This window comes from Pantherophis guttatus, chromosome 2, assembly GCF_059756535.1.
Source record: "Pantherophis guttatus breed Tessera chromosome 2, ASM5975653v1, whole genome shotgun sequence".
NCBI classification, from domain to species: Eukaryota; Metazoa; Chordata; class Lepidosauria; order Squamata; family Colubridae; genus Pantherophis; species Pantherophis guttatus.
The window spans coordinates 231,873,278-231,897,041 of NC_142064.1; the positions used below are offsets into that span (position 1 = coordinate 231,873,278).

Genomic DNA, 23,764 nt, shown 5'->3' on the forward strand with positions numbered 1-23,764 from the left:
ACGAGTTTTTAAAAATGACCAAGAAAGGAATGAAAATAACATATTTTGCAGAAATAAGTTTTGCCTCAACAGCATTCTAGAATTTTCTGAGTGTTAGTAGGCTTTCAGATAGCAGTGACCTTGTTGATACTATATATCTGGATTTTCCAGAAGCCTTTAATTGAAGTTTCCATCAAAAGTTCACAAAACACAGTAATCTTAAAATAAGAGGATATGTCATTTTACAGATAAAAAATCAGAAAGCATAGAACTGGAGCAGATGGTAATTTTCTCAGGAAGAAAAAAAGATGGAGTCTCTCAAGTATCTGTATTCAGACTATAGTTATGCTTTTAACTTTGGTTATACACAATTCTAGGGACGCGGTGGCTCAGTGGCTAAAGACGCTGAGCTTGTCGATCAAAAGGTTGGCAGTTCAGCGGTTCAAATCCCTAGTGCCGCATAACTGGGTGAGCTCCTGTTACTTGTCCCAGCTTCTGCCAACCTAGCAGTTCAAAAGCACATAAAAAATGCAAGTAGAAAAATAGGGAGCACCTTTGGTGGGAAGGTAACAGCATTCCATGTGCCTTTGGCGTTTAGTCATGCCGGCCACAATCACAGAGATGTCTTTGGACAGCGCTGGCTCTTCGGCTTTGAAACGGAGATGAACACCACCCCCTAGAGTCAGGAATGATTAGCACATACTGTATGTGAGAGGGGAACCTTTACCTTTACCTTATGCACAATTCAAGGTGGGCTTATTAGTTTATTTAAATCACCTTATGGTAAATGCAGTGCTATTTAAGTCAAGGCAACTGAAATAATTTGAGAAAACGACATCCACTACCAAGTTCATACTCCTGTGAGGGGGACAGCAACCAGAGTTTCATGGCGCATGAATCAATGTAAATGGGATTCAGCGTGCAGCAGATATGAAAATGGCAAATTTATGCTTGGAATCATTAGAACATTTATACAAATCTATGATACATGTGATAAGAACATCTTTGTCATACATATTATAAACCTTTGTAAGTCTGCTGTCAACAAACCACCTCAACTTGCACCGAACAATAAGCTGTTTAGGCAAACTTTTATCATTGGTATTAAAATGCTTTTTCTGTAAACATGCCGATAGGGTCTGATCAGAATTGGACTGGAAGGATAGTAACTGCAGTTTATAGAGTTCTATCCATCTGAAAAGGGCAAACAGCAAAACAGATGTGCAAACCATAACAGGAGTGGGGAAAGAGACACAATGAGGTGTGTAAGTCACTTGTAGCATGAAGAAAGTGGGCAGAGTGTGTTTCCTGTTATCTCAAACATGGCAACCAGCAACTTATCCAGTGAAGCTAATTGGAAGGAAGATATGATGGCAACTAACTTGGATGGCTGGGGGACGGGTTAGATAAATTCATGGAGGACATCTTTCAAGGGCTATTGATCTTAAAGATTCAATGTTACAGCAAGAATCCTGGAACAGCACTCATCAACAGTAAGGGAACAATGACAGCACAGAGTATGTATGTCTCTATCCCAAAAATATTGGGTTGGCCCCTGCAGGATAAAGTTGCTGTAAGAGGAATTTTGGTCTTATCCAGCAGGCCTTATGCTTAAGTGAAGGTCAGCTAATGCTACTACTTATCTATTCCACTTCAGTTAGGCTATAATGAAAGCAAATAGAACAAATCAGATGTGACAATTCTGTTACATGCAAACTTATATAATTGTTTTGTGATGGGGTGGTGTCTTCATCACATTATGCTAGCTTAAACTGGCAGAAGTTCTACTCACCTCAGGACCAATGCATTAATTTGAAGAAAACATGCCAAAGCTCTCTGCTGGAGGCAGCTGGAGTCCCATTTTTTTTTTACACCCTTCTCTGGTGATTCTGCTCTTTTGAGGGAGTTGAACTAATATACAGTGGATTTGAAACTATTCTAATTTTTCTACCCTAGTTTTAAGCACTTAGTGGGTAAGCAATATCGTTGGAGAAAAGAAAATGTACAGAAAACATGTTTCTACTAAATGAGATAGATAACTGGCTATATTTTTTTCTGTTAGTCTTCAAGCCAGTCTTGACTCCTGTAATTTTCTTGATAAGATTTTAAGAGTCACTTGCCCTTGCACTTCTTCTTAAGGCTGAGAGACTGACTGGCCCAAAGCTGGTTTCATATCTAAGGCAGAAGTAGAACTCAGGACCTTTAACCATTATACCAAAACTAGTTCATGTGCTCTAATTTTAGAATACACAATGAAGAGAGAATATGGTCTCTTAACTCAGGCACTTCAGTTACTTGTAATATATAAAGCATACACTCAAGTTTTAATGAAATAACCGGAGTAGATATGTACTCTTACATATTTCAACTAGACAACGATTCTTGAGGAGTCAAGTTATATAAATATCAACATGACCCTGAAAACTTAAAGTTTATTGGATAAAGCTAAATAGCAGTAAACAAATAAAACGCATTCCACCTAAATAAAAAAATTCACATATTTACAGAATTTCATAAATGTGTAAGTTGTTCACATGCCAAGATTAATGCAAGATTAAAAAGTTGATAGTGGTTTGGGGACGTCAAAACACTGAAAGCTGTGTGGTATACACTAAAATCCCAAATATATTGAATTCAGCAAAAGGCCAGTTACCTAAACAATAATTTAGTTCCTGCAGGAAAGGCTGACATGTTCTAATTCAATTTCCTTATATTTTTAGGCACAAGCAGAATTGCTCTTGTCAAATACAGCAGTCCATAGTGAGCTACATATACAATCGGGAGTCAGTGAACCTTTTCTACAGCACCAACAATATAGGATTTTATTGAAGCATAGAGAAGTTAAAATTGCAAGCTCAATTTGTAAATGGAGGCAGTACTTGCATGTTGCAATAGTGCAGGAATTTGTACGGGAACAATAAGGCCATGGCAGTTATAACTCAAAATTTATTGTGCAGGGGCACATTTTTAGGTTGTAACCTCAGTCCAATCATTATGAGGAAAATGGTGCAATTTAGTACAGAATGTGTACATTACACTTGTAATGCTTTAAGCACACTTTAAAAGTAATCTAGACTTGCTGCCACTGTAGCTTCTCATTTTACTTTCTCCAGATGATCTATGACAGAACTACAACAGGCTTATACAAACATTTCATGTATTACTGTAGAGGTACCATCCATGCCTTTTGGCAAAGAATCTTTGAAAATAACAGAATATCTATATAAGGCCAGAGAAGTTTCATTCTGCATGCAGGTAACAAAAGAAAACATACTATAGCTAATAGCAGTACTTGATCCAATATAAAATGTTCATTTTTGAGAAACAATTTGTACTTGAACAAGCACATTAAGAATGGATGCATCAAACATATATTAAACAAGGGCTCTGAACAGCATTTAAATACATACAGGTGTTCCTTAAAATAATAATACAATAAGGAGCAACCGAAACACTTGTACCATGTATTTGCATACTGTAGCCTACCTCAACATTACTGCATCAACAACTTCAGCTTTGACAAATCTGTTTAAATATTGACACTACCAAGAATGTAAAGATATGAAAGTAGTGTTAATTTTTCCAGTTCAAATAACCTCTATACTGCAGAAGCTAACTGAGAAAGACAATCACTTCATAAATTTCCTTGTGCTTCAAGACACAATTTAATGTTTCATAGCCTATGAATTTTATACATGATTACACAGTGAGAAGCAGGCAAACCTAGTGTTGTCACAATAGCCTAGGTATTTAGCACCAAGTGCAACTGTGCACAACTACTCCATTAATAGAAGAATAAGCTAGACAGTGACACATATTTTTGTGCTGGAAATCAATATGACATCCAGAATGTCATAAAGCTGTAGCCTATGTAAAGCATTTCTAGAAGAAAGATGTGACTGTTCCATCTAATTCAAATTACGTAATACCTGCTTATATGTTCAATTTTTTGACAGGCTGATTTTGAAGTATCTTATTCTTTACTCCACTTAAAAGAGCTTTAGCAAATATAAAGAAATTAGCAATGCCCTGCACGATACCAAAACAAAAAAAGCTGACAACCTGAATATTTTATTCATTGGGAGGAATACAATTTGAGAATTTATGATAATTTAGTGATTTAATTCTAGTGCCTCATACTTTCCATTGAAATCTTTTTACAATAAACATCACATGCATCTGAGAGGAAAAATTAGTACAGTATCCCATTTAAACAGTGTCGGAAAAGCTTTATAATAACAGTTGATCTAATCCCTGTGCTGCCACGTGCCAGCATTTCCAATGAGCGGCTACATACAAGAATGAAATAATTGTGCGGAGAATCTAATATAAAAATCTGGATCAGGAAGACCAGAGAGAAAAAAAATTCTGGAGAAGAAGTACCCACTGCCACTGTCTAGATGAAATGAATAAAAAACATTTGCACGACTTATGACAACTCTAGCCAACTCTTTGACAGAAGTAGGATTATAAGTCATTCAGCAGTGCATATATGGAGGCATGAACTGTGAAAAAAAGGCAATTCCTTGGACACAGGAGGGCTATCCTGGATAACAATTCATCACGGAGGGAGTAGACAATTGAGAATATGGCCAAATGAGCAGCTATGTGAACGTTTTCAGCTTCTTCGAGACTTTGAGTGCTGAATAAGCCACTGAAGTGTGATATCTAAAAAAAAAGGGAAAACATGACAATTGGTTTTCAAGATAATTGCTGTACCTAATCATTCTTAAAAATAAGCATTTAAACAGGAGCGCACATGGATTCATTTTTTCCAGATTCCAGAAACATCCACTGTAAGATCGCAAACAGAAGCATGTTCTATGTGGCTGAATCAATAATGAAAATATTTCTGAGATTTGTTTAAATCTGGGACAGTTATTTGGACAGGCTTTGGTAATTTTAATTCATTCAACATTTGTTCCAACTGCATTACTAACTTTTTTTTTTTTAAATTAAAAATGAATTTCAATGCAGGCAAAAAGGCTGCCCAAGTGATAATTCAAATTCTTTAGTCAGTAGGTGTTATTCTATGAAAACCATGTCTAAAAATTTGATTGCTTCTTTGATTTAACAAGATCCTTTGTCACAGTCAAGTTTTTTTTCACAAAGCAAGACTTGCTGTCACGTGTTAGACAGTTCATTAAAAGATATGCATGCAAGAAAATCAGATCCTTGTAAAAGAAAAAAAAATACTGCATATAAATTTAAATAGTCCTTTAGCACATATGGATCTTGCCCGGCATTTAACTGGACTGAACCATCACTTGAAAGCATATTGTACATTTTATTTGTAAGTATGAATTGCTTGAACCTTAGAAACTTTGTAAATATAAAGGAGTTCTTTTCATAAATTCTTAAAGGATCTTTAAAAATATATGTTTATTTTTGAGGCATCTTTAGAGACATGTTTTCAAATGTTTTCTGTTCAAGTCATAAATAACATACCTTTGTATAAAATGAGGCTGATGTGAAAACCATCATTTCACAAAATGGTGGTTTTCACATCGACCTCATTTTATACAAAAAGTATTTGCCTTCTAGATGGCACTGATTTAAAATTCAAGAATGTGTGAATTTTTTTTTCAATAGCACCAAGATTCTGATTTGTTTGAATGGAGTAAAATGGAATAGAACAGAATAGAACAACAGAGTTGGAAGGGACCTTGGAGGTCTTTTGGTCCAACCCCCTGCTCAGACAGGAAACCCTATACCCATGATGGCGAACCTATGACATGGGTGCCACAGGTGGCACGCGGAGCCATATTGGTGGGCATGCAAGTGTTGCCCTAGCTCAGATCCAGCATACACGCGCGCACCGGCCAACTGATTTTCAGGCCTTCCGGTACCACCGGAAGTCGGGAAACTGGCTGTTTCCGGCCTCCGGAAGGCCTCCGGGGGAATGGGGAAGGCTGTTTTTGCCCTCCCCAGGCTCCTAGAAAGCCTCTGGAGCCTGGGGAGGGGGAAAAATGGGCCTACCAGGCCCACAGTGCCGTCGCGTACCAAAAGCAGGGGGAAGTGTGGGAGGGTCACGTGCACATGCACGGGAGGGCGGGGCGCATTGAATTATGGATGTGGGCACACGCACCCGCAACCCCACCACACTCCCCACGCTATTGGCACGTGATGGCAAAAAGGTTAGCCATCACTGCCCTATACCATTTCAGACAAATGGTTATCCAATCTCTTCTTAAAAACTTCCAGTGCTGAAGTGTTCAATGAAGTATTGCTAGAAGCGAAAGTAACAAACTCATGGATGGAAGTATATATTACTCTCATACCGAAAGAAGATTCAGATTTACAACAGATAAAAAATTATAGACCAATATCCTTATTGAATGCTGACTATAAAATATATGCCTCAATAATAGCAGAAAGACTAAAAAGGTTCTTAAATGAATTTATACATTCAGATCAAAATGGATTTTTACCTAAGAGACAAATTAAAGACAATATGAGAATAATTTTAAATATACTGGAGTACTGTGAAGCATATCCAGGGAAGCAAATGGTGTTGATTTTTCTAGACGCACAGAAAGCATTTGACAATGTGAACTGGCAATTTATGCTACCACAATTAAAAGATATGGATTTTGGGGAGAGATTTATTAACATGATTAAGGCAATATAAGCAAAGAGCAAAGGTGATGGTAAATGGAGACATGACAGAGAAGGTTAACATTAAAAAAGGTACAAGACAAGGATGCCCCTTGTCTCCACTATTATTCATATTGACACTAGAAGTATTAAACAGAAATATTAGACAGGACATAGAGATAAAAGGTATGGAAATAAAAAAGGAAAAATATAAACTACAGGCATTTGCAGACGATTTAGTCTTCATTCTGGAAGTTCCACAAGAATCAGGGCCTAAATTAATAAAAATAAATAAATAGAGGAATATGGCGAAGTGGCAGGAAATTCCTCCTTAATTCTAGGTTGCTTCTCTCCTTGATTAGTTTCCATCCATTGCTTCTTGTCTTGCCTTCATGTGCTATGGAGAATAGTTTGACTCTCTGTGGCAACCCCTGAGATATTGGAACACTATCATGTCACCGTAGATTTCTTTAAATTAAACTAGACATACCCAATTCCAGCAACCGTTCTTTATATGTTTTAACCTCCAGTCCCCTAGTGATCTTTTTTGCTCTTCTCTGCACTCTTTCTAGAGTCTCAGCATATTTTTTACATCGTTGTGACCAAAACTGGATGCAGCATTCCAACTGTGGCCTTACTAAGAAGGCATTATAAAATGGTATTAATTTAATAGGGTTTGCTTTTTGTTTTTTTAATTTTTGTTTGGAAGCTACCCAGAATTTGTTATAAGAGGGGTGGCTATACAGCATCTTTCACAATCCAGCCTTATTTGAAGATAACTTACAAAAAAACCTCACAACTTCATGTATCAGCCTGTTCCAACGACTAACAGCTTGATGTCTAGCCTGTACCTTTCTTTAATTCTACTACTATTTACTGGGCAACACAGAATAAATTAATTCCCTCATCTTGTGAAAACCCTTCAAATATTTGAAGAGAGCTATCATATCTCCTCTAAATCATCTTTCTGTAGACTAAACACACCCGGATCCTTTAACTGTTCTCAGAAGCTTTGTTCCAGAATGGTATACCATTTTAGTAGCCTTCCTTTAAACTTGTTTCAATTTGACATTGTCCTTTTTGAACTGTGGTAGTCATGGGTAACATACTGTGTACTCTAAAGTTAGCATTACTGATATTGTTATTACCTATATTGTCCTTTTCTTTGCAAGAAATGGAGTAGCAGCAGATTTCTCTGTCTTGAATAGCAGCCAGGTTCCTGGAGGAAAAGCAATTCATAATTTGTTGAAAATTGACAGCAACATCCTATTAAATGTGATGTACATATGATTCACATTAAAATATGAATTATTTATAATTACAAAAGCAGTGTATTGGAAACTTTCTCCTATGACAGCAAACATATATACACATCAAAATAACTGTAACTAAAGTAATCTACTGTTAGAAAGTCCAGGCACAGATCATTTTATAGATCCAGCAAATTCATAAAAAGAATTATGTGATATATGCTGGACGTACCCATATTTATCACTGATGGACAATATTCCATAGGCCCTTATGTGACTGATGAAATAACAAAGCATCATGGGCTGTCTAGGGAATTCTGGGAGTTGAACTTCACAGGTCTTAAAGGTTTTTCTTTGAAGACATTTCACTTCTTATCCAAGAAGCTTCTTCAGCTCTGACTGGATGGTGGGGAATGGAAGTATTTATACCCCATCATCCAGTCAGAGCTGAAGAAGCTTCTTGGATGAGAAGCGAAATGTCTTCAAAAAAACCCCAGAAAGTCCAGTTGCCTCTTGAAAAAGCACCTTTGGGACAACCATGACCTGGATGACTGAGAATCTCCATAGACACAAGTCTTAAAATTGCCAAGGTTGGACACACCAATTTAAAACATGTTTTTTTTTAACCTTACTTCTTAAAATATGCTTGCTTACTCACTTACATTTTTTCAATAAGCTGCTTCTCATCCAGTGCATTAGCAAGGTCTCTTTTGTTTCCAAGTACTAGAACCTGCGAACAGAAAATATGTACTGATTTTAGCATTTAGCTTTTTAAAGCAGGAAGCAGTTAAATTTCATTTCAATAAGAATCCATTTTTGTGACACATAGAGGAAATAAATCACTCATATTAAGGAACTAAAGTTGCAACATTTATTCCCAGATACAAATAGCCAGTCTTTAAAAAAAAAACATATTACTAATGAATGGTAAATATCAGATGTTCCTCTAGACATGGCATTTGGACCTGGATAACTTCGAGACCGTCTTCTGCCACCAGTAGCCTCCCACCAGCCAGTCCGCTCCCACAGAGAAGGTCTCCTCAGGGTGCCATCGGCCAAATTATGTCGCCTGGGGACACCCAGGGGGAGGGCCTTCTCTGTGGGAGCCCCTGCCCTTTGGAATGAACTGCCCCCAGAAATTCGTAAGATCACTGATCTCTGTGTATTTCGCTGTGCCCTCAAAACCTTGTTGTTCCGCCAGGCCAGGCTATCAATGTAAAGATTTTAATTGGTTTTAAATATGGAATTTTAAATTTGGGGGTTTTATAATTGAGCCAATTATTTAATAATTTTAATTATTTTTAAATTTTGTCTGTCTTGTGCTTTTAATCAGGCTGTACACCGCCCTGAGTCCTTCGGGAGAAGGGCGGTATAGAAGTAAAATTAATAATAAATAAATAAATAAATAAATAAATAAATAAATAAATAGATAGATAGATAGACAGACAGACAGACAGACAGACAGACAGACAGACAGACAAGGGATGGACATGAATTCCACAGCTAGAACACCACTTTTTTTTTTAGTTGGGCTACTAGTGGCATGTCCAAAATATCAGTTTCAATCCTTCCTTCATTAAAAAAATAAAATAAAAAAGATACCTTACGCTTATCAAAAGATCATGAGTATAATTTTTTTTTGTTTAAAAATAGCAAGAAATCATGCTGATCTTGTCTGGTGGCATGATTCTGGGAGCAGTGGTTGTCCATCTCTGCTATCAGTGCATTATATTCATATGTAGCTCAAATAATGTCTCTTTATAACTCTGTGTGTTACTGTTGTCTTGGTCATGGAAGAGTATACAAAGCAGGTTGTAATACAGAACAGGGTGGGCTAGTCTGACAGTGACACAACCAGATAAGCCATTCTAAGTGCTTATCAGAAGCACTCAGAAACCGCAGGGAAAGTCATTTCAAAAGGAAAATTTGGTACAATAGATAAGAAATCGAATAGTACAAGTCAGAAATAATTAGCCAATAGTCAGTCATTTCAGGTTGATCATTTCCTGCACAGATAGTCCAAAGCTCTTTACTTTCTCTTGTGAAACAAGATACTCCTGCCCTGCTTAATAATTTACTCAATACCTCAAGATGTTTTAAATCACTTGTCCTTTTATCAACTTGTACATAGGTCTACAGTTTTAGTATATTTCTATGGTCTGTGGCTGAGGAAGCTTTTAGAAGACCTATTTCAACTTGCATTATATGTATATCTAAAAAAACCTAAAGATAATAATAATATAAGAATCAAAGATTTACATGACAGAGATGTGCTTAACAAGCAATATACCAAACATCAAAAAAGCTGTCCACAAACAACAATGCAATTATTTTCTAAACAAATTAAAATTTCAAGCACATTTCCTCATCGATTTCTTCAAAATTTTCAGGCAGGATTAACATGTCCGCTACTCACAGGAATTCCTTGTAGCTGTGGTTTGTCTAGAAGATTGTGCAACTCATTTCTAGAAGCTTCTATTTTTTCACGATCTGCAGCATCTACCATATAGCTATTAAAAACAATTCGTTTAAATCAGTTTGTGCAATGCAAGGAACACCAGTCCAGTCCAGCAATATTACCAACTTTCCCCTCCCAAAGAATCTCAAATAACTAGGAATTTCATCGAAATATTATAAAAGGTATCAGAAAATTGCAAGCCAAAATCTCATTTAGTGACTAAAAACTGGGTAATTTTACCCCACAACTACTCATCAAAGCCTTAAATTGTAACACAACATGGCTAAAATTGTATTAAAATATGTTGAAGCTTTTCAGAATTCTTCCTCATAATAATTGAGAAGGAATAAAAAAACACATCAAATTTGAAAACTGCAAAATTGATCATCTTTGAGATCAGTATTCCCTAACCATTTCCTTATACTGTACTTTAAATATGTTGATACCTGTTTTTGTAACAGTTTCAACATTAGAATTCTAGGTATTCCTCCATTTATAACTGGACGCTTAATAATCAGTTATGACGGATCTCCCCAAAAGTTACTTACAATCCAGTTTTGAAGTTACAACAGATGCACCCCTCTATGGTCATGTGATTGGTTTTGGTGTTTGACAACCAGCTGATCATTATGGTCAGCAGTCATATGACTGTGATGTTTGATATTTTTTGCTGGTTTCAGGGAAAAAAAACACCCATTGGGTAAAACTGATTCACTTTACAACCACAACAAAAACTGCCATAAAATTAGATTCAGTCATATGTTGACCTGCTTAACAAGCAGAACAACTTACAACCATAATTCTGGACTGAATTACAGTAATAAGTCAAAGACTATCTATATTCTATGTCACCACAGAGTTCCAATATGGTTTCTAAGCCACGTTAAGTATTGAACAATAGTGAATTCTAAGTTTTCATTTATAATTGCAACAATTAAAAACATTTTCATCTGAGACTTTAGAATTCATCTAAGTATAACCTAAAGTTATATAAATTACATAGTCATCGTTAACTCAAATATTTACATTCAGAATATCATTGCCACAGTAATACAAGGAAAAGCTGCAACAAATCTTAGATTAACATTCTCCACTCCCCAACTCAAAGATGCATTTGGAAGCTTTCATTACTTAATAATAAAGTTTTGTAATACTCTATTTTAATTTCTTTTGGAATCCTTTGTCATGTCATTATGCTATAAAGCTTGAGTCCTTAGGGAATGCAGTAGTTTAGAAACATAGAAAATAAATAAACTGTATTGCAATTTGTTATTTTGTCTGGACCAAGGGAAAAAAGTTCTAATGTTTTCCTGTTTGTAAGACAACATGATATTAGAAACCTGCATTCATCGTGTTTCAGTTTACCATCATGTCCTTAAGCTCATTCTTTTAGAAAATTTTGATGGTCTCATATTTTGCTAAGTACTCCAAGATAGTACTACCAGGTCTGAGTTGCAAAAATCTGATGACCACTAGATGGCAGCAAAAGATTAGAGTTTTCTGAATCTCTTTGCCACCATTTAGTGGTCATCTGGGTTTTTGCAGCCTTAATCTTAGGTTTTGTTTCACTTGGTAGAGTCTTAATGTACCTATTTTGCTTCTTCCTTTGCTAAATAAATAAATAAATTTATACCATCATCTTGTGACATTCTGTTACAAAATTTCTGTAATAGGCCATGGGGGCCAAAATAAAGGGGGACAAGGTGAGGCCTATAGGCTTCCAAGCGTTAGTTTAAAGAACTTCATGGTTTGTAATCCAGACTTCTTACTAAACAGTTGAGAATAACATGCAACAAACATAACAGGAAAAAAACATTTAAAGTAACAAAAAGAAAAAAAACTTACACAATAGCATTAACTCCTCTGCAGTAGCGTTCCCACATACTTCGGAATCGTGGCTGTCCTCCTATATCCCAAATCTTTTTTAGAGGGAAAAAAAAAAAGAATTATATCTGGAGATTTTGCAACTAAAAACAACACTATAGCTCACAATGTTCATTTGCCAAGAAGAGCAACCAAATATCTCTTTTAATACTTACTGCAATATAACCATGATGGCGAAACTATGGCACACGTGCCAGAGGTGGCACGCAGTGCCTTCTCTGACGGTACATGAGCCATCGCTCCAGTTCAGCTCTATAGCGCATGTGCACGTGTCCCACCAGCCAGCTGGTCTTCGGGTCTCTGCCATGTATGAATGGGGTGTGGGGTGGCACGTGCGCATGCGCGGGGGGACAGGGCACATGTGCAGGGGCTTGCGCAGATGTTCAGGGGTGGGGCATGTGCAGGGGGCACACGCATGTGCGGGGACCATGCACACATTGCATTTGGGGGGTTCGGATGTGTACACTTTGGGCACTCGGTCCAGAAAAGGTTAACCCATCACTGCAATATAAGATGCTGATTAAAGACCTACAAAATTCTGAACAATCTAAAACAATGCAGACAAAGTAACTTGTCCCTAAGTACCGTATGCAGAACAGCACACCTCCCATTCAGCCTGGAATGGATACTACAGATTGTACAGATTTCATCAGCATTTCCTCTATCCCCCAAGAGTCCCAAAGAAAACATCACAGGGCCTCTGGCCACTTTATCACTCCTGTATTTCCCAAATGGAACTGGATCATCTCGAATAGGTCTAGTGGGCAGAAATTTATGGCTGCAATAGCAACAAAAAGAAGTACAAATGTTTTGCCACTGTTATTATTACTTTGTAGACCACTGCTTAGTCAAATTCATTTGTGATCTTTTGCAACCATTGCTCTAGATGCCTTTAATTAGTTTCATCTCCCACCAGATAAGAAGTTTTCAGAAGCTCACAGAGACAATCTCATTTGGTGGTCTGGTTGTACTGTTATACCAGAGTGTTCTGACCCAGCTCTCCAAACATGACAAACCCACTGAAGTTAACTCAAAGTTTCCTTTATTAGGAGTGCAGGCAGCCCCAGGAAAAGGTTTCTCTCTCTACGCAGCCTAACAAGTCTGTCCAGCCAGAAGATGAATAGTTGTCTGCCACACCTATTCATCTCTGCCTTTTATCCTCAGACCTAGGGTGGGGCTTCGCTAGCAGTGGTGGCTCTTCCTTTCTCAGGATCAGCCCACGGATTTCCACTGCTCTCTTCTCTCCCTTCTGCGCAACCATGCATCAGGCACTGGATCCAGCCATTCCTCTTCTTCTTCATCAACCACCTCCAGACCTGGGGGCTATTGACTCTCCATCTGAGGGCTGATGGATGGCTCAGGCTCCGCCCCTCTCTGTCTCTGCCAGCTCCATTCCCTCTTCCTCCTCAGAGCTTTCATGTTGCCTTGATGCTGATCTTGACTCCCACGCCACCTCCTCCTCCTCTGATTTGGCTGCTGGACAGGCCACAACAGAGACGGGCCAGGACCCCAGAATACAACTTGTGAACTTGAAACCCAGCAGTACAAGATGGTGGGTGCAATAGTTCTAAGGTCTGAAAGACTTCCCTCTAAAGATTTCTTTTGAGAGGAGTCGTATTTATAGGTTATTACATGAGTTTGTTCCTCGAAGATAGGACTACATACCACATATTCTCCCGTGAGATTTTAGTAAAATGTTCTATGTAATGTTTTCCCTCTATATTTGAACACAGCAGATCAGGGAACTATATTAATCTTATTCAAAGATTAAGACTAATCACTCTTCCCATGCTTTTCTCATTAGCAAAATATAATTAACTTGGATACATACCTTTATTGTGACATTACCCTTGGTAACTTTCCGCATGTTGAAGCCCACTGTAGGAATCATGTCTTCGCTGAACTGGCCTGACTGAAGACAGAAAAGAGATAGCCTTTAGTGAGATCTGTCAAGTAACTGAGTCATCTTTTCAGTCAGTTGCTTTCAAATACAAAGGTTATTGCTGAACAGAATAGAAAACATTTGTAATACTAAGTCTTAGTTAGCATTATTTTTCTTCCCCTTCCGTCTGAGAAGGTTAATTTTTGCAATTTAGACAGTCCATGAGCATGTATCGCATGTGAATGAAGCCAGGAAAATTATAAAGCAGAAGGAAAAAGGATGGAAGGGAACAAGTGGCCAACATATTCAGAGTCATATGTAATGACTCAAAAATACCTTGTTGGTTTAGAAAGATTGGATAGAAATTATTCAAGCTTCCCAGCATACCCTATTAAAATCTAGAAGGCTACTCCAGGAAATAGTTTTCTCCCAAAAAAATGTTAGGAAATAGCACTGGCCAATTAGAATGTCTCATGTTGTTCCTTTTTTTTTAATTGGACATCAGCATAAAAAGTAATCTTCCCAACATCCTAAGGCAACACAATAGCATCTGGAAGAACCTGAAAAACTTATGCACTTCGTGGGAAAGTATAAAGTCAGCGTCATACAACATTATTCCAAAGAATAAAACCTGAAAGTTTACTTAGAGGGTAAGCCCAGACTTGAAACACTTATGAAATATGATAAATGAATTTTCAAAAATTATACATCTAATATTATACTGTAACATAACATTTAAATTATTTATAATTTTATTAAAGCATTTATTGCTACTTATTTCAGTATGGTATGTTCCAAGATGGACAAATGCGAGAAAACACTTCAAAATATATTTATGTATTAAATTTGTTTGCTATTCATCTCGCTGCAAGGTGATTCTGGGTGTCTTATAATTTCAATAAATGCAAATGTATCCCTATATATCTCCCTTAAATTCATGAAGTACTTGCTCTAGGCCAGCTCAATAGGAGTCTAGAACACTAATGGAAAGCTAGCCTCACACTGCTCTCTCAGGATCTCCTGAGAAAAGAAGCAGGCAACACCTCCATGGATCGTCTGCGTTGTTTTTCCTCTATCTTGAAAGCTATTAAAGGCACCGCTTGGCATCTTTGCCACTTCTTTTCCCAAGGACTTCTGTCTAGCTTAAAACTCCATAAGGGCTTGGAATGGATGTGGCTGGGCTTGAAAACAGTGATCTCCGAAAATAAGACCCTGTCTTATATTTTTTTGAACCCTGAAATAAGTGTTTGGCCTTATTGCCCTGCACTCAAAAGCCCGATTGGGCTTATTACCAGGGGATGTCTTATTTTGGGGGAAACAGTGTGTGTGTGTAATCCAGGAGCCCTCAAGCAGTCGCATTTTATACCAAATTTATATTTTACTGATAAAGAAGTAAAGGGGGACTAGTATAGATCTATTTCAAGCTTTTTAGCTTTCATCAGCTAGCCATACCCTTACTTGGATTCGAACTTGGGCTTCCTGCATGTTAGGCAGTTGAATTAACCTTCTGAGCCACAAGTTCTCCTCTCTTCATCAGCTTGAGCCAGGGGAAAGATAAAGTGTTTACCGAGACACCTGGTTTACCCCAACATGTGAGACGGGGCATTCTGCTCCCTTTTGCCTTTCAGCTCCAATCCAGGAGCCCTCAAGTAGTCGCATTCACGACAAACACTTAATCTTTCCCCTGGCTTGAATCTTTCCCTTGGTTTGAATCCAAGTAAGGGTATGGCTAGCTGATGAAAGCTAAAAAGCTTGAAATAGATCTATACTAGTCTCCCTTTATTTCTTTATCAGCAAAATATAAATTTGCAATATACTGTGAATGTTTGCATTGCTATTCCATAAGATGCCATGAGTCTTTGTTGAAATAAAAAGTGTGTGTGTGAAAGGGAGAGGGAGAGAGGGAGGGGGAGAGAGAGTGGGGGAAAGAGAGGGAGGGAGGGAGATTTTTTTTATTTTTTTAAGACAAACAAACATTTAATACATCAGTCATCCCTTCCCTGTGACACCTTGGTGTGATCTTCCAAAATTCTTCTTCTACTTCCATAGGTTTCTTCTATCTTGATCTTCATACAAACCCTTATAACAGTTCATTGCTAAAACAATATTCTAATCATCGAGTTTTTATACAAAATTATAAAATTAATCATTTATATCTCTTTTCCAACCAATGATAAAAGTTATTCCATATCTTAAAATATTCTGACTCTTCCCAATCTTTAATCATCAAAGTTAATATATTAATTTCTGCACAGTCTAAAAAAATTTTTATTACTTCTTCCAGAGGTACTTTCTCTGCTTTCCAATTTTGAGCATAAACAATTCTAGCTGCTGTTACTACATGTATAATCAAGTAAATTTTTTCCTTACTAATTTTTTCAGGGAGGATACCCAATAGGAACAACTCTGGTTTAAATTCAATACATTGCTGTATCATTTCTTCCAACCAAGTTTTGATTTTATTCCAATAATTTTTTGCTTCAGGGCATGTCCATCACATATGGTAGTAAGATCCTGGTAATTGGTGACATTTCCAACATTTAGCGGATTTATCTTTAAACATTTTTGCTAACTTCTCCGGTGGCATATGCCATCTATAAAACATTTTATATTGATTTTCCTTATCTGCAGTAGACAGGAGGGAGATTTTTTTATCCCAACAAAGAGTCATGTCATGTCATGGAATGGCAATGCAAACATTCACACTTTAAATAAATCAGAATCTAAAAATGAAAATAATTCATTCTTCAAAAAAGGAGTAAAAATCAAAACAACGAAGCCTGATTATTCTAGTTATCCTGCTAAATCATAAATCTGAAATATATTTCTAGAATTCCCAAAGATAAATACAAGTTCTTATGTAGTGAACTTCTGGAAACATTTACAAATATAGGATAGGCAAAAACACAAGTTGCCTGACTATATACAACAAATCAATCATTATTCCACTATGGAAAATAATAATGAATCCTTTCCATTCTTCACTCTACATTTTTGCTACCTCTTGCTCTGAATCCTACTTAAGTTCACAACACTCCCAAATTACAAATCAATTTAGCAGACCATTCATTCTGCAACAGGGTCCCCAAATATCTATTAAATAGACAATTACATAATTACATTGATTTATATCAGTTGCTTAATAACATCATTACCCAAATAATAAAATATGCATCTTTTTCATTATAGCATCACCACATAAGTGACTCAACCCATTTCCTTGTCAACTGATCTTCAGAAGTCTGTGCTTTTGGCTGCTGCTGCTAAAGACAGTGTTAGACTGTATAAAGCCTTCCTTAATCACAGATGAGAGCACCAACCTGGTACCTATTACTGAGACCTCACAGAAACGTGCCCAGCTGAGTTTTGGGTTTGACATCAGTTGAGACTCCATGTCAGGGTCAGATTATCTTCCAAAGCGCTCTTAAATTCTCTCTCTCTCTGCTGCTCCACAAGTTACTAAATATGAGACCTGAAGTTGGACTATAGGAATCTTTTGGGACTGTTGCCATTGTACCACAGCCTCTTGGCTGCATAGCAAAGTCCTTGCCTGAGCCTCTTGATTCTGTCTCAGGGTTGGTAGTGCAGTTCCCCAGGTTCATGGTCCTGGGGACTTCAGCCTGCCTTCCCTGGGGACAGGCTCTGAGGTAGCTTAGAGGTCTGTGGTCACCATGACGGCATCTAACCCAGGGGTGAAATGCTCCCGGTTTGGACCAGATCGCCCAATCCGGTAGCGATGGCAGCAGGTGGTTCGGAGAACCGGTAGCAAAAATCCCTGTCCCCCCCCCCCATGCCCAGCTGAACCACGTGATCATCAGAGGCTTTTAAAATCGCGCAGCTCAGCTGGGATCGTCAGAGGCTTTTAAAAGCATTTTTTCTACAACCTCTTAAAGTTGTAGAAAAAATGCTTTTAAAAGTTAAAAAAAAAAGTTGGCCACACCTACCGTCACATTACCCCCCCCCACCAAGCCACGTCCACAGAACAGGTAGTAACAAATTTTACCACTGGTCTAACCCTAGTATGGGTCTATCCCAGATCATCCAGAGCCCAACCAGGGGCAGTGGCTACAGCCCTGGTTTTCTCATCAGAGTAGTAGCAATATGTTCTGAATTTGGGGGAATTGTGTCTCACCTGTCATAGTCAGATCTTGCCCTGGTAGTATCAGATTCTCTGCCACTGCCCCCCTGCCAAAAGGAGACTGGACCTATTAGATTGATCTATCCCCAGGACTAAAGAACCCGAATGGACTCCAGAGCTGGGCTTATCCCTGATGGTTTGCCTGAACCTTGGTCATTGTGTGGAACAGGAGAGAAGCTGAGGCTTTGGATTAGATTAGATTACAGTCATGTTCAACCTCTCCTCTCTCATTGACCTGGTTGATCTCCATGGTTTACAGAAAAGCTTGGATGAAACAGGTCCCACTCTCAATTCCAGTTGTTTGGTGTTCTACAGGGTTCAGTATTCTCTCCACTCCTATTTAATATCTTCATGAAGCCTCTGGGTGAGATCATTCACAGTCATGGAGTATGGTATCATCACTTAGTTGTACATTATCCAGAGTCATCTGTCCATTAAATGGGTGGTTATATAAGTATGACAATATATTTAGTAAAGCTACTAAAAAAAGCTGTGGTTTCAGTAAAAAATGCACAAACCCTCCTGCTTAATCTGCTACCTCCATTAATAAGTTTATACAAACTCTGGATACACTTGAAACAGACAGCATAGTGAAAAGTCAAATAGTTTGATCTGCTTTTCTTATTCTAAATTCTTTCTAGGAGTTCAAAACAGAATACAGAAAATTATAGAATTATGTCATGGCCAATGATACATTGTTAATATTCTATTGTTTTGCTCCAAATTGGAAAACAGCTATGTGATATGATATATGTTACTACAACATAATAAATGAACTTCACTTATGGCAATACTGTTGAAGTAAACAAAACTGGTTGTAACCATGTTGGGGATAACTGCTAAATTCAACTAGGTCACATCCCTATTTGCACACTAGCCATAGTTGTAAAAATGTGACAACTAGACACAAGAACAGTTTGTTCTCAAACACCATCACTCTGCTAAACAAATAATTCCCTCAATACTGTCAAACTAAGGCTGCATTACTATTACTATTAGTCTTCTCATCGTTCCTATACCCATCTCTTCCCACTTAGGACTATATGACTGTAACTTGTTGCTGTATCCTTACTATTTATATTGTTTACTACTATGATTTGATTGCTTATTTGTACCCTATGATTATCATTAAGTGTTGTACCTTATGATTCTTAACGAATGTATCTTTTCTTTTTATGTACACTGAGATCATATGCACCAAAGACAAATTCCTTGTGTGTCCAATCACACTCAGCCAGGGATGGGTTCTAAATTTTTTTACTACCGGTTCTGTGGGCGTGGCTTATTTTGTGGGTGTGGCTTGGAGGTCATGTGACTAGGTGGGCGTGGCTAGCTGGTCAGAGTCATTTCTGGAAGGTCCTCGCACTTATGACCAGTCCTCGCACTTACGACCCGACTCATTTGTTTGCTTTTAACACTGATCAGCTGTAGGACGGCCCTTTGAAGCCCCGCAGCAAGAGTTTAAACAGTTTTTTTCCCTCTAGTCATCAGCTGGGACTCAGGAGGCAGCAATAGATTGGGGGTGGGACCAAATAAACGGTAAGAATGTGGGGGGTTGGGAGGGCGGGGGGGAGAACCGGTTCGGTGACGTCATATCGTCACCGCTACCGGCTCGGCCGAACCAGACCGAACCGGGAGGAACCCACCACTGCACTCAACCAATAAAGAATTGTATTTCTGTAACTCAAGCAAACTCAGTATCACACCCAGATCTAACCTCAATTGGAATGTGTCCAGAAAATCAGTGTCATCCAGCTGCTTATTGAGCTGTGGTGCTATCACTTTCTTAACCAAGTTCTCCCAAGAGTCAAACATTAAATAGGTCTTCTGGGTCCAGAAGCGGCTTAATAAGGTTTTTAAAACTGCCTTCTTAAGGCATACATGAACACATCCTATATTTCAGGAGGCACCAATCACTTCAAGCAATTGGCATATAGAAAACAAGAAAAGGTTATTAAAATGAAGACATCTGGAATAAAACAAGTTGTTTAGTTTACATTCAACATTATTCTACATTCTATTTGACCTTTTATATAAATCGACAACACATTAAATCATCACTACTGTTCGATGGCTATTATAATTAATTGATAGTTATATATTCACTTATTTTAGAATCAGATTTACTATAGCCAAAATAAGAAAATGTGGGCATATATGTTTTCTATCTATAGTAAGAGAGTTAGAATAATACTGCTAGAGTACAATTACAATGACCACCAGGACATACTCAGGATATACACATAGGATATATACTCTGTAGAAATAGAAAACCTCAGCTTATGTAAAACCTTATATTATACATGGGAGCATGATATAATGTAACATCTGTACACAGCAATGGGTTTCACATTATGTTACTACTGGTTCACGCTATGCATGTGCGCACACTCGCTTAGTGCATGTGCGTGCTCAGTTCACGTGCGCCTGCCTTCCGCACATGCACTTTGCTCTCGCGCACGCCTTCTACACATGCGCACGGCCTCAAAAGTGTGCCTAAATAGGATGGCATAGAGCTGGGGCAGGTGGGCAGGCCCACCCACGATTTCCGCTACCGTTTCAGGTGAACTGGTCCAAACCGACTGAATACCACCTCTGTCTGTACATCTCTGAAGAAGAGCTAAAGGAGAAGCTTTTTGGATGAGAAGTGAAACATCTTCAAAAGAAAAAACAAAGAAGTCCAGTTGCCTCCTGAAAAAGCACCTTTTGGACAACCATGACCTGGATGACTGAGACTCTCTACAGATTTTTTGTCCCAGGGATGTTCACTTAGTCTTTAAACTGAGAAAGTGGTTCACTTTTCACTGCAAAGATGCCAAGCACTATTGGCCTCCACTTAAATGTATTTTTTTCTTGGGGATCCCACTGTTCCTGCCATGCTCTAGAAAAAGAGACATCGTCTTTAAGAGTTGCTTGACAAGTACTACTTGAATGCCCCACATGCTCCAAATCACATTTTCTGTTTCAAATCCAGTTCATTGCCACACAGCCCTCCTTCATACTCTACTAGGGCCTTTAAAGCCCCAAAAACCTAGGACAGCATAAAGAAGTTTTCTTCTCAGATGAAGACTAGGAGTTGACAACTTTCACAAAATCATCAAGTGAGTTTCCATAGTTAGCCGCTAAACTGCCTGTATGTTAGTAAAAGTGCATCCTCTTTTTTCTTTTTTCCCCCCCACCATTATAAACTTCACAAGGTAAGATATTTACCTTGATATTTAAGATATAAGATTAAGATATATAAAATATTTACATAATGTGCAAAATATTATAATTTGCAACTGTTTATCTGTGCTTTCAGTGAGATATCTGAATAGATTTGTTCTATGATCAATTTTCTGGTCTGGGGTTTGTGTTTGTTATTTTTGGGTTTTTTGGCAATCTATGGTATACTCACGAATTTTCTCCAACTCAAAAATTTAAAATGTGTTAACATTCTTTCTCTCCTGTTTCTTGAAGTCCATGTTTTGCTTCCATAAAGTGTCACCAAAAAAATTGCCTGCATGATTCTGATCTTTGTAGGCATACCTGAATATCATTGCCTTCATTGCTACTCTACCAAGTGTAAATCTGTAGTGTTATTTCTTGATTGTTGGTTCCTTCACTATTGATAGCTTCTGCTCATTTGTTCATTCTAAAGTTGGTTGCTATGTATATTGTCATTAATTTGGTTTATATTTAATCTTAGGACATTTTTTCCACTGTGTTCCTAAACTTTCATTAGTAGAGCTTGCAGATCATTTGCATTTTCAGCTTCCAAGGCAATGTCATTAGCATAGTGCAGGTTATTTTAATTTTAAAACCCCATTTACCCTCTTCCAATCCAGTTTCCCTCAATATATATTGAGCAAAGCATATAGATTAAATAAATAAGGGGAGAGGATACAGCCTTAATCTTGAGTCAGCCTGTTTTATTTTAACTCTGACTTCTTGACCTGTGAACTGATTTGAGATGAGGAAAATGAGATGTTTTATGATTGTTACTTTCCTAAGCACATCCCACAATTTGATGTGCTTTTAAATATGCCAAATACTTGATATATAAAAAAGTGAAACATTCATTTTTTTTCTGCCAGATTTTAAAAGTGACAGCTGCAACTGATAAATACATATATATGATTGTATTTTAATATATTGGCATGCATATGAAAATGTTGATACACTACAAATCGGCAAAATTAGGGAGAATTATACATCCTTATAATCTTGGCCTCATACATCATTAAGGGGTTCTGGAATGTTTGAGTAATCAAATTTTAACACATCAATGACTGTAACATATGGAAATGCTTGCAAAAACTGTCATGAGGCATTACTGCTCTTGTCCTTGATAATCTCCATGTCCTGATTTAATTAGTTCAGTAGCTGCAAATGACATATAATGATGCATAAGAGGCCCCTACGCTCCTAAAAAATAGGTTAATATAATCTCTCTTGCTGACAGGTCAGCTATCAACATACCAGTGCATAAATAAGATTTTAAATTAAGCAAGCACAAAAACAAAGCATAGCTGCCAATACATGTGCTGTTCATGGCACTGATGAGTCATGACATTTGACCAAGAGACTAAGACTAAGCACACCAAAAATTAGCGTTCAGCAGTCTTGAACATTTCGCCACATAAACATCATGTACTTCATAAAAGCCTGTATGTATCAATCCTTTTCAATATCTCTAATTAGTTAAGACTTTTTGACTGGAAGTTATCTGACTGTGCCCTACAGTCTTGCTGCACTTAAAAGCCTTTTGCTTTTGATTTCTTCACACCCTTGAGTAACAAGTAACATAAAGTAAAACTCTATAAAAAGGGAATAGGTTCTATTTCCTCCTACTTATATTTATATGAATCATTCTAAGACTGAACAACAACTTTACAAGCACAGAGAAAATACACTTAAGAACATATTCATCACAAAGGAGGCAGCTGTTGGGTTGTGAAAACATTCACCCTGAAATGTTTTTATTTAAACTTTGATTACATATAACTACATAGTTATATCTGTAGAAGAATCATATTTGAAACATTTTGGCAGTGACTTTTTCACACTCACATCTATAATCACGAAGACTAAAAAATATTTTACTAAAACATGATCCCTCTAATTCTGATTCATACAAGGGCCAACAAGGGTGTAGCAACAAGTTTTTGAAACAAAACCAGGACAGCGAAAGTTCTGCTTCACTATTGCACTTTGGTAACGAGTATTCAAGCACTACTGTCTGTGTTTCAGGAAGCAGCATATAACCATCAAGACTAGTCATCACTACTAGTCCAATTCTCTGTTAATAAGCTGCTAGACATACCATGTATTGCATGTTACCCATATTTATTCAGTAAAATATGCTTATTAAAATCATATTGGTTTAAAATTAAGCAGCAGAGGGTTTTTTTTATATTTACTGGCCAACAAATCAAAGGTTGAACAAATGAATGGTTAGATTATTAGAATACTCCCAAGCCTGTTACAAATCAGTAAATCATTAAAACTCAGCAGTGGTTTTGAGGAGTTCAGTTACAAGTTATATATAACAGTTTCAACTCTTCCAATACCTATTTTGCAAGGCCCAAAGCCCA

General features: G+C 37.5%; 1 protein-coding gene across 2 annotated transcripts in view; it reads right to left on the reverse strand.

Moving 5' to 3' along the window:
- Positions 1-2,358: 2,358 nt before the first annotated feature.
- ARL8B (ARF like GTPase 8B) overlaps positions 2,359-23,764 on the reverse strand; it is a 34,535-nt gene continuing 13,129 nt past the window's right edge. For both annotated transcript variants that reach the window (XM_034431649.3, XM_087887906.1), the window contains exons 2-7: positions 14,000-14,080; positions 12,130-12,203; positions 10,243-10,336; positions 8,489-8,556; positions 7,725-7,795; positions 2,359-4,647 (exon numbers count right to left, since the gene is read on the reverse strand). In XM_034431649.3, the coding sequence (XP_034287540.1) occupies positions 4,598-4,647; positions 7,725-7,795; positions 8,489-8,556; positions 10,243-10,336; positions 12,130-12,203; positions 14,000-14,080 (438 nt within the window). In that variant the 3' untranslated portion in view covers positions 2,359-4,597. The remainder of the gene's footprint in view (positions 4,648-7,724; positions 7,796-8,488; positions 8,557-10,242; positions 10,337-12,129; positions 12,204-13,999; positions 14,081-23,764) is intronic.